Source organism: Pseudophryne corroboree, chromosome 4, assembly GCF_028390025.1.
Source record: "Pseudophryne corroboree isolate aPseCor3 chromosome 4, aPseCor3.hap2, whole genome shotgun sequence".
In the NCBI taxonomy this organism is placed as follows: Eukaryota; Metazoa; Chordata; class Amphibia; order Anura; family Myobatrachidae; genus Pseudophryne; species Pseudophryne corroboree.
Genome location: NC_086447.1, coordinates 815,098,397 through 815,110,584, shown reverse-complemented (window position 1 = coordinate 815,110,584; position 12,188 = coordinate 815,098,397). Strand labels below are relative to the sequence as shown.

Here is a 12,188-nt window from a genome sequence, read left to right as displayed (position 1 = left end):
TGGTGCCCCTGGACTGGCTGAGCTGGATGGCTTTAGTGTGGCATACCTTTACATTCTATTAACACTTATCACTTACTAATTTCTTTAACACTATTTCTCCATTTTAATTACATCTCATTTTTATATCACTTTATAGCTTTGGCTTCCTAACACTAATTTATTAACACTATAGTTTTTTCACCGGTATGCTGTCCTGGGCTTTCTGGCTTATGCTGGTTTTTTGGGGTGTAACCGAGATCTCTGAATTCTAATATTGTGTGGGCTTTAAATCTGGTACCTGTTATCATCATTCAGGGTGCTGGGGGAAACAAAATGCCTTTTTTTCCTTACCTTACATTATTCATTAGAATACCGGCACGGCAAAAACCGTAGCGTGTGAAACAGGCCTAAAGCATTAATGCACTTTTAACCACACACACACACACAAAATCTAAAAGGTCAAGACTAGTACCTGGCCACATGCTGCTTATCACATTATAAAATACAGAAAATAAATCTAAAATAAAGTATTACCCTTCTTCAGATTTGCTTGCGCACTGCAATATTCCTGGTATTGCAAGAGTGGAAATGATCATATAAATGTAGTGAAAGTAACTATGAACTATACATTACACATTTATACACTATTATATTTTAGTGACCAATAAACATACTGAAACGTTATGGTCATCTTTGTTATGCTCATTTTTACAAGTTATTAAGTAATTATTTAAGGGTCCTTGATAAGATAAAGCCGCACTCTAGATAACAGCAGTCATTTGCTTCAATCTGCCTATGTCCTTTTCATTAACATTAATTACAGGTAATTAAAGTTTTTTCCCCATCCCAAGATAAAGTATGTTAACGTGTGTATTTCATATACAGATTTAAAGCTGCAGACCCTTTAAAAAGTAGGTGTTTTTTTTATTTATATTTACATAAAATACAGTACTAGTTGCCTGTAAGTTGATTGTTTTGTTTAATGTTTTATCCCATCTGTGATAAAAATTTAAGGTGCATACACACTAGCCGAGAAAATAAGCGACGTCGCTCATTTTCCCCCTTCCTGAGTGACATAGCTCATTTTCTCAGAAAGTGTGTATGCCGCCAGCGACGATAGATACGCGGCCCCGCGGGTCGGCAATAATCCTCGCTGTCGGCAGAGCATGCATGCCCGATCTGGACTGTCGTCCAGGAGCTGCATGAACGGCTGCTGCGTGACGTCACTGAGCGATATGAGCGGTTATATCGCTCAGTGTGTACGGGTGGCCGCCGACCGCCCGGTCCGGGAAACACTAGGCGACTTCGTCTAGTGTGTATGGCCCTTTAGTTTCCTCAGTCTCACGTGATTACCACTGCAACCACAGTCAGCCATCAAAATAAGTTTCTTGACTGATTGGCTCTCTGAAAACCAAATCCTTGCAGCAGAGATATGTGTCCTCACACTGTACATCATTGCAAACAGCCCCTGATCCTGTGAGACTCTGCTAGCGTTGGGCAACTTCTTTGCTGAAAAGGCATCTTATGTGCAACGCAATGCGACTAGGACGCACCAGAACTGTGCTGATTTACTTGATATGGGACAATTGTATGTTTGTGATGAACGAGTCTCTGAATCATTATACAAGGCAAAAAATGCAGCAGTCGTGGCCCTTTTCACTGCCAAGTTCTGTACAGACTCAGTCGCACAAAATATACAAATGTTGCATATCAAATTAGTCTCCTGGTGCTTCCTAGTGGCATCGCATTGCGACATGTATCTAGATGTATGAGGACACATCTGTATGAGACTGTATGAGACAGCAGCCATTTAACTGCCACAAACCAAGTGAACTAAGGTTTATAGAACAAACTGCTGGAAAGATCTATGAGGGCAGCAAATAAATACACAACTGCGGCGTGTAGAAGTAACTGGGGCGAATTTTAATAAAAAATCACAACTGCTATTGGAGGCCTTGCAGCCCTAGTTACAATCCACCACTGCAAATTTGCCGGAGAATGGTCAAAATTATAAAAAAAAATTTTTGTCAACCAATACTATACAATGTTTCCTATGACCTGGGCATACCTCTATATACAGCATGTTATACTTATCAAGTTCACTTATTACTTTGCAGAAAAATAGCAAACTATAGAACCACCGAGCAGAATGTCATATACAAAGAAAATCCTATGAGTATCTAGCTTGGTACTGATTATATCAGCGAATGTGTTTTCTATGTGAAGATGATACCTATGCAACAACTTGTATAAACCTTCTTTATTACTTTTGTATGAGACACTTTTCTTTTTCATTGCTATTCATCTTCTTGGGTTGGTATTGAAATCCCGGCAGACACTATCCTAACCATCAGAATGCTGACAGTGGAATCTATATGGTCAAAATCCCAATAAGAATTTTAACCCTAGCGCTAACCCACCCCTCCCACTGCCTAGCCCTAACCCACCCCTCCCATAGTCTAACCCTAACCCACCCCTCCCATAGTCTAACCCTAACCCACTCCTCCCTCAGCCTAACCCTAACTGTCCCCTCTCTCAGCCTGACCCTAACCGTACCATACCACAGCTTAACTCTAACTGTCCCCTCGCACAGCCTGACCTTAACTGTCCCCTCCCACAGCCTGACCCTTAGCGACCCCTTTCCCCCTCCACAGCCTAACCCTAACGTCCCACAGTACAGGAAGATTTTAATTAAATCAAATAACATACCTTCATTTTCTGGGGTAAGTTTCTGCCTTAAAAGCTGATTTACAATGGCACTCATACAGGTATAGCACTGCTGACCGGCGGTATTCCAGTTCATGCAGCTCAATACAGCGATGGCTTCATCAACTTCTTCGTAGCGGAGGTACTGCGAAATAATCTCCACAGGGCCCAACTGTCCTCTAGATACAGCGCCTGTCAGAATAACAGCACAGGCAATGTTAATAATACCTTATATCAAAATATTTTCTTGATCCACTTCCGCCTCTGAATGCTTTGACCCCAGCATAACTTTGCCAAATGTTGTTGATTGTGTGCTACCCAAGACTCCGGATGGTATTTTTTAAAGTAAGGCTCCACAACTGAGGCCAAAAGGTCTAACAAAGCATTTGTTTCTGCCGCATACAAATCACAAGTGCGCAGTTACAGTATAAAAGTATAAAAAGGTGGAGAGCACACTAAGGGCCTAATTCTGAGTAGATCGCAGCAGCAAGTTTGTTAGCAATTGGGCAAAACCATGTGCACTGCAGGGGGGGGGGGGCAGATATAACATGTGCAGAGAGAGTTAGATTTGGGTGGGGTGTATTCAAACTGAAATCTAAATTGCAGTGTAAAAATAAAGCAGCCAGTATTTACCCTGCAGAGAAACAATATAACCCACCCAAATCTAAGTCTCTCTGCACATGTTATATCTGCCCCACTGCAGTGCACATGGTTTTGCCCAATTGCTAACAAACTTGCTGCTGCGATCAACTCAGAATTACCCCCTAAAAGCAAGACCAACTCCAATTTCCAAGTTCAGGCTGTTTCAGGAATGCCTGCTCCAGCTTAAGAGCATCTCCAGCTAGTTTCACACGTTTCAGCTGGAAAAGTATTAATAAACAGAATTTATTATATAATCAATAAAATTGTTTAACTATTGGTAATTATATATAGACATTAGTCTATTGTTATATTTAAGTTAAACATGTTAAGATAGCAGAAAAAGTACTGCTCTTAGAGAAGGATACAATTCTGAAGAGTCAGACATAGCTAGCTACACTGGACTGCTCTTCAGTACAGTAATAAGGATGCCCATCTAACATTATTACCGAAGAACTGACAAACGCCAGCAGGATGTCCATTGGTTAGTTCATATCAGACTCTCATCTAACATGACTTATGGCTACTTCACTATGACATGTTATATTATTATCAACATTCTTTATTTATATGGTGCCACAAGGGGTCCGCAACACCTTAAATAGCACATAAACAGAACAACTACAAACAAAACAAGAAAATAGGATTTTAATTACCTACCGGTAAATCCTTTTCTCGTAGTCCGTAGAGGATACTGGGGTCCACATTAGTACCATGGGGTATAGACGGGTCCACTAGGAGCCATGGGCATTTTAAGAAATCAATAGTGTGGGCTGGCTTCTCCCTCTATGCCCCTCATACCAGACTCAGTCTAGAAACTGTGCCCGAGGAGACGGACATACTTTGAGAGAAGAATTTAAGTGAACAGTGGTGAGATTCGACTCAGCACACACAAACGAGAGGAAAGCCATGCTAACCAAACTGAACAGGTACAACAACAGCTGAACCAACAACATTACTTAACTAAGTAACAGGGCAGGAAACACGAAGCGCTGGGCGGGCGCCCAGTATCCTCTACGGACTACGAGAAAAGGATTTACCGATAGGTAATTAAAATCCTATTTTCTCTTACGACCTAGAGGATACTGGGGTCCACATTAGTACCATTGGGATGTACCAAAGCTCTCAAACCGGGTGGGAGAGTGCTGAGGTTCCTGCAGAATTGATTGACTAAACTGAAGGTCCTCAGAGGCCAAAGTATCGAACTTGTAGATCTTAGCAAACGTGTTCGATCCTGACCAAGTAGCTGCTCGGCAAAGCTGTAAAGCCGAGACACCCCGGGCAGCCAGCCAGGAAGAACCCACTGACCTAGTAGAGTGGGCCTGTACTTTCGGAACCAGCAATACTGCCGATGAATAAGCTTGCTGGATAGTAAGCTTGATCCAGCGAGCAATAGACTGCTTTGAAGCAGGACACCCAAACTTTTTGGGATCATAGAGAACAAACAGCGAGTCAGATTTTCTGTGACGAGCTGCCCTCTTCACGTAGATCTTCAAAGCCCTCACAACATCCAGGGTCTTTGAGGTAGCAGAGGTGTCAGTAAGCACCGGAACCACAATAGGTTGGTTGATATGAAACGCAGACACCACCTTAGGAAGAAATTGCTGCCGAGTTCTGAGTTCAGCTCTATCCTCATGAAAAACCAAATAGGAGCTTTTGTAAGACAACGCCCCCAGTTCGGACACACGCCTTGCGGAAGCCATGGCCAACAGTGTAACAGTCTTCCACGTAAGAAACTTTACGTCAACCTCCTGTAAAGGTTCAAACCAGTCCGATTGCAGAAACCGCAACACCACGTTAAGATCCCAAGGTGCCGTGGGAGGCACAAAGGGCGGTTGGATGTGCAGAACCCCCTTCAAGAACATCTGAACCTCAGGGAGGGAAGACAATTGTTTCTGGAAGAAAATGGACAAGGCTAAAATTTGGACTTTCAAGGAGCCCAAACGTAGGCCCACATACACACCTGACCGTAGAAAAAGGAGAAAACGTCCCAGTTGAAATTCCATTGCAGGAAATTTCCTGTTTTCACACCACGAGACATATTTTTTCCAAATACGGAGGTAATGTTAAGACGTTACCCCTTTCCTAGCTTGGAACAGGGCTGGAATAACCTTGTTCGGAATGCCTTTCCGGGCTAAAATCGGACGTTGAACTTCCATGCCGTCAAACGTAGCCACGGTAAGTCTTGATAGGCCTCTCGCAGAGGTAGAGGACACGGGTCCTCCAGGAGAAACTCCAGTAAATCCGCGTACCAGGCCCTTCTCGGCCAATATGGAGCAATGAGAATCGCTTGAACCTTTTCCCTTTTTATTCTTTTGAGAATTCTTGGGCTCAGTGGAAGAGGTGGGAACACGTAAACCATCTGGTAAACCCATGGAGTCACCAGAGCGTCCACTGCCACTGCTTGTGGGTCCCTCGACCTGGCACAATAGCACTTTAGCTTCTTGTTGAGACAAGATGCCATCATGTCTATCTGTGGAATTCCCCACCGACTTGTCAATGACTTGAACACCTGCGGGTGAAGGCCCCACTCTCCTAGATGGAGGTTGTGTCTGCTGAGGAAGTCCGCTTCCCAGTTGTCTATTCCCAGAATGAAGATTGCAGACAGCGACACCGTGTGTTTTTCTGCCCAGAGGAGAATTTTTGTCACCTCTGACATTGCAGCTCTGCTCTTCGTTCTGCCCTGTCGGTTTATGTACGTTACGCCCGTCACATTGTCCAACTGAACCTGAATGGCTTGATCTTGAATAAGATGCGATGTCTGTAGAAGGGCGTTGTATATGGCCCTTAATTCCAGAATGTTGATCGAAAGAATGGCTTCCTGACTTGACCATTTTCGTTGGAACTGTTCCCCACAGGTGACTGCTCCCCAAACTCTGAGGCTTGCGTCCGTAGATAGCAGAATCATATTTTGAATCCCGAACCATTGACCCTCGATCAGGTGAGAAGTCTGGAGCCACCATAGAAGAGAGATCCTGGCTTTTAGCGACAGACGTATCCTCTGGTTCAAGTGAAGATGTGATCCGGACCATTTGTCCAACAGATTCAGCTGGAATGGCCTGGCATGAAGTCTTCCGTACTGCAGAGCCCCGTAAGAGGCTACCATCTTCCCCAGAAGGCGAATGCACAGATGCACCGATATCCGGGTTGATTTTAGGACATCCCGCACCACTAACTGGATTACCAATGCCTTTTCTAAGGGAAGGAACACCTTTTGTTCCTCCGTATCCAGGATAATTCCTAGGAACGGAAGCCTCCATGTTGGTTCCAGGTGGGATTTTGGTAGGTTCAGAAACCATCCGTGATCCTGGAGAAGTCTGATTAGAGGGCAATGCTGTTGTCAGGAATCGGCGTTCAGTGGCATCTCACTAACCAGCACACTGGTGTGCAGGCCTCCAGAGGTCACGGCCCCAGTCTGCGGCTGCATGAATGCTCTGTCCGCAGGCACGGTGCCCATTGTCATTGTGTACCCGTGAAGTCCATCTAGTGTGTACCCACCATCTGTGCAGCATGGGCGTCGCCATGACACTTACGGTCAGCTGACTGTAAACACCCAATCCTGCGCTGTGTCTGCACACATGATTCAAGCATCCAATGCCTGCTGACCAGGGGTATAAATCTAGAACATCAGCTCAGTCTCATCGCCTTGAACAACGCGTCACATCCAGTGTACAGTGTTCTCCTGGCTCCAGTCTTCTGTCTCCAGTGTCTTCTTTGCTTCAGTGTCTCCGTGGAACTACAGGCTCCAGTCATCCAGCTCTGTTACAACTTCTTCCACAGTCAGCGTTCACTCCCACATGCAGTAAGACACTCTCTCCAAGTGCTGCGTCACCATTCTCACCTGTGTGTTGTTAATCTGCATTCTGCACTGTGCTTTTACATCCAGCACTTAAAATAACCAACTTGTGAATTACCATCTGTCTCCTGCTATAGCCTTGCTTGGCTTTGTGGACTCTGTGCATATCTATTGACTGTGTGGCTATATTGCTGCCAGTTTCCAGACCGATTATCAGAGTTACTTGTTGCCTGTAATTACTACCATCAGTTGCATTACTTACTATTGCATATTGAATCTGTCACCATTGGCTTCCAGTCCGACCATCGTTGTTTGTTAAACCATACTGGTTTCCACTGGTGTGACTGTTTTTCGATGTTCGCCATCAGCTTCCAGGCTGATCATCGCAGTTTGCTTATCACAGTGGTTTCCAGACCAGCTCATTACTCGTGACTGTTTTATACCTCTTCCAGTTTCCCTGCAAAGTACCATCTGTATTACTATTTGCTCCAGTTGCAGTGTATACTTTTGTGTGCTAAATAAAACATCATTGCACACATGCGCAGGAACTTACCACAGCCTCCTCGTTTCCTCCACCGCACCACCACTGACCCACTAGTGCCCCCTCCGGGAAGATACACAATTACAGACCTGACAGCTATCCAACAACCTCTCCCTGGAAGGCGCTTTTATCAGCAGGTCGTCTAGGTATGGTATGATGTTCTCTCCCTGTTTGCGGAGGGGAAACATCATCTCTGCCATCACCTTGGTAAAACCCTCGGTGCCGTGGAGAGGCCAAATGGCAGGGCCTGAAACTGGTAGTAACAGTCCTACAGGGCAAGCCTTAGATTTGTTTGATGGGGCGGCCAAATCGGAATGTGAAGGTACGCATCCTCCAGACCTGAGATCACCGCTCTCAGAGACTCCATCTTGAATTTGAACACCCGTAAGTACGGGTTCAGTGACTTCAGGTTTAAAATGGGCCTTACCGAATCGTCCGGTTTTGTAGGTGTAGTGGAACTGGAACAATGACCTGAGTCTGTACCAGTTTTTAAATCGCTGCCTGCAAAGTCAAACCTGCTTCTGGAGAAGCTGGTAAGCCGCATTTGAAGAATCTGGGAGGTGGGAGTTCGTGAAATTCCAGTCTACATCCCTGTGTGATAAGCTCTTTCACCCAGGGATCTTGACATGATGTCGCCCATATGTGACTGAAATAACGTAACCGGGCTCCCACCTGCCTGTGTTCCAGGCAGTGCGGTCCACCGTCATGCTGAAGGCTTTGTGGAAGCAGATCCGAAGGTCTGTTCCTGAGAACCTGCAGCCGCGGCATGCTGGGTTTACTTTTACTGCCTCGGAACTTTGTAGAAGAACCCTTGGATTTTCCTTTAAATTGAGAGTTGGAGCAGAGTAGGTTTTCCTAGCTGGGATTGCTGTGGAAGGAAGGTATGTAGACTTACCCGCCGTAGCTTTGGATATCCACTTATCCAGTTCATCTCCAAAAAAAGCCTCACCCGTGAATGGTAGGCTTTCCACGCCTTTCCTGGAATCCGCATCCGCAGTCCTCTGGCATAGCCACAAGCCTCTGCGTGCTGACACTGCCATGGCAGTGGTGCGTGCGTTGAGCAAACCAATTTCCTTTAAGGCCTCCATCATAAAGTTAGCAGAATCCTGAATATTCTGTAGGAGTAAAATAATCTCCCCCCTGGGTGAGGAATCTAAGCCATCAATTAGGTTACCTGACCACTTAGCAATGGCCCTAGTGATCCATGCACAAGCAATAGTGGGTCTCTGAGCCACCCCAGCCGCAGTGTATAAAGATTTGAGAGTGGTCTCAATCTTGCGGTCAGTTGCGTTCTTTAAGGACGCGGCCCCGGGAACCGGTATTACTATCTTACGCGACAACCTGGACACTGATGCGTCTACAATCGGCGGGTTTTCCCATTTCTTCCTATCCTCCGCAGGAAAGGAAGAAATCAGCCTTTTAGGGATCTGAAACTTTTTGTTAGGGTTCACCCACATCTCTTCAAACAGGGCATTTAATTCCTTTGAAGCGGGGAAAGTAGCTGAGGATTTCTTTTTAGTGTTAAAATAAGATTCCTATTCACCATCTTCAGTCTTGTCAGGAATATTTAGGACAGATCTGATAGCCTCAATGAGGGCCTGTATACCATGTGACAGGACAGCATCCCCCCCACTTGCATCCACTTCACCCTCCTCTGGTTTCGACGTGTCAGGATCAGTATCACCCTGCATGATTTGGGCCAGAGTACACTTTTGTGGGCCAATTAGAGACATTCCGCTGTACAAGACACACAGTCCCTGGACATGATTGTAAAGGGACACCTACACACACACACACACACACACACACACACACACACACACACACACACACACACACTAGTGAAAACTTAGTTTATGTAGGCAGGGTCCTCAGAGAGACACAGAAATCAGAGCCAGCCACACAGTGCCCCTTCTAGCAAGGTAAAACCGAGCTGGGTCGCAAAGAAATAAGCACCTTAGTAGTGGTTATAATCTTAAACTTGCTCCCCCCTTTACTAAGACCCCCTGGTACCACTGAGGAGACTTGGGAGTCCTTGTGGAGGAGCTGCGCGTCCCTGGGAATGCTGCCTGTATGAGCTGCAGAGGGAAATGGCGCTGGAGAGCTGTGGGATCCACTCTGAGTGAAGCCCTGCCTCCTGTAATGGCGGGCGGCTTCCCGCATTTTTTATACTGGCCCTGAGGTAAAAAATGTCTAACCAAGAGATAAAACCCCTGTTAGTACGTTGTGGCCAGTGTGGGCATCAGTGGAGGCTCAGCGCGCCCCTCACAGCGGGACATACCACCAGCGTGTGTCTGTCTGAGCCCCCTGAAGCACAGCCTACAGTCAGGGCTGCACTTCCAACCCTTGTACTCACCACTCTTCATCTTCTGGCTCTGTTAGGGGGTGGCGGCGTGCTGCAGGAGGGTGTGCTGCACCGTGGTGTGGCTTGCGAATGGCTCCCTCAGGAGCTCAGTGTCCTGTCAGCAGAGAAACGGGACCATTAACTCTAAAGAAGTTGGGCCATTCTTCCCCCTAAGTCCCACGAAGCAGTCAGGCTGTTGCCAAACAGCCCTGATTGAAAATAACAAACTTTTAATATAAAAGTAGAAAACTCTTCAGGAGCTCTCCAAAGCGTGACCGGCTCCTCCGGGCACATTTTCTAAACTGAGTCTGGTAAGAGGGGCATAAAGGGAGGAGTCAGCCCACACTATTGATTTCTTAAAGTGCCCATGGCTCCTAGAGGATCCGTCTATAACCCATGGTACTAACGTGGACCCCAGTATCCTCTAGGACGTAAGAGAAAAACATGTAAAAGACTTTCAATGCAAACTACTGCAGTACATAGGATACAAGCTACAACATACAAGATACAGCCAATGCTGCACATTCAGTCAAAATACCCACGAATACAGTGCTAGCTGATACCAGAAGTTCAGTGCTTTTGATGGCAATGGAGAAAAGAAGATGGTATAAGGGAAGAAATGCAAGTGAGGGAAGAATGCTCTGCTCGTGAAAACATCGGGTGCTTACAGACTCTATTTAACATTAAAACTAAATGCAACTTTGAAAAAGGAACTGGGCTGCAATTATGAAAACTGGCACAAAAGGAAAACTGCGCAAAAGTAGCATTGACCAGTCAAATTCTAAGTTACATTTGTCTAATGCAGTTTACAAAATATAAGCGTGCATCTAAATGCATACCTCTCAGCTGTCCATATTTCAGCCGGACAGTCCCACTTTTTGGTCACTGACCAGCTTGTGGGCTGCTGTGTCCCACCGGCGGGAGTGGTGTTTGCAAGGGCATGCGTCATCTGCACTGTCTCGCGAGAGGCTAGGGGCAACCCTACAGCAGCTATGAGGATTCCCGATTTAGGTTTTTAAAATGTTTGAAAGTATGTGAATGGTTGCTATTGAGTACCTTTTTATGCACAGCGCACTAGTCTTCATCAATATTTATCCTTTTACAATATAATGGAAACATTGTTATTTATATGAAGTGAACCTTTAATCCAGGTGTGACTTGCGTTTAGTTTTCCATCAATATTTTCTATACTGTTAACACATTTTGAAAAAAAAAAAAAAATGATAGGAAAGTACATAAGGAGATACAGATCCACCAAGCACAAAAGAACTAATAAAGAAGATAGGAAAATGCCTGCAACGTGGCAAAGGACACTGCTTTGTAAGCCAACATGGTGTAAGTATTATAAGTGTAATATGACAGTGTTTTATATATATATATATATATATACACACATCATAAAATGTGCGTCACTCAGGATATGATTAACACGATGATCAGCAAGTATATTAATATATATTGCTGTATACTGAATCCCCAGGGAAAGCTATTTATATTACTGGAGTGCTGGACCTGCTATGGACTTTTATATACGTCATTTTGGAGATAAGACGGCACTTGGCATAAAGGTGTTAGAAGGGAAGAAAATAACAACAAATGCATATTACATTATGGGGCATGCATCGTTATGTAGAAACAAGGACTTAGAATTTGCCATAAAGCAACAATTTGTTCTACAGAAATGGTATTACAACAAGTGACATCACACTTCTCTAATAATCAAAGCGACGGGTGTTGCAGTCTAGTTGTTCATGGTACTTGCTCTCGTTGACAAAGACAAGAACCACAAGGTGTGTAAAATAATAAGGAAGGGATTTATTATTTATCAGCTGATGCATCCCCAGAAGTCAATTGATCTCATTAACAAGGACAGCCTGGTCAGAGCACTGCTTAACCTTATTAGAGTAACACAGAGGAGACCGTAACCAAAAATCAGTAACAATCCCATATAAGTGTACTCTGGCTGAAATAATGAATCGAAGGGAAAAAACAGCAATCCTTCACTGTCAGAAAATGCTTCATTTAAACGCAAACAATGAATTTTAAAACATGACAAATCTCAATGGTTGAGGTGAAATATCTTTCCCACTTTAGATGCTTGACCTCTCTTGGATAGTGCACTTCTTTGGAGAAAGAGGTGACGGACAACTTGTAGCCTAATTGATTTAAGAACAGCATCTAGG

At 44.8% G+C, this 12,188-nt stretch overlaps 1 protein-coding gene across 12 annotated transcripts in view; it reads right to left on the bottom strand.

Moving 5' to 3' along the window:
• Nucleotides 1-12,188, bottom strand: part of WDPCP (WD repeat containing planar cell polarity effector) — an 804,278-nt gene that overhangs the window by 399,384 nt on the left and 392,706 nt on the right. For 11 of the 12 annotated variants that reach the window (XM_063918450.1, XM_063918455.1, XM_063918457.1 and 8 more), the window contains one exon: nt 2,689-2,877. The exons of the other annotated variant lie outside the window; for it this stretch is intronic. In XM_063918450.1, the coding sequence (XP_063774520.1) occupies nt 2,689-2,877 (189 nt within the window). The remainder of the gene's footprint in view (nt 1-2,688; nt 2,878-12,188) is intronic. 12 annotated transcript variants of the gene reach the window in all.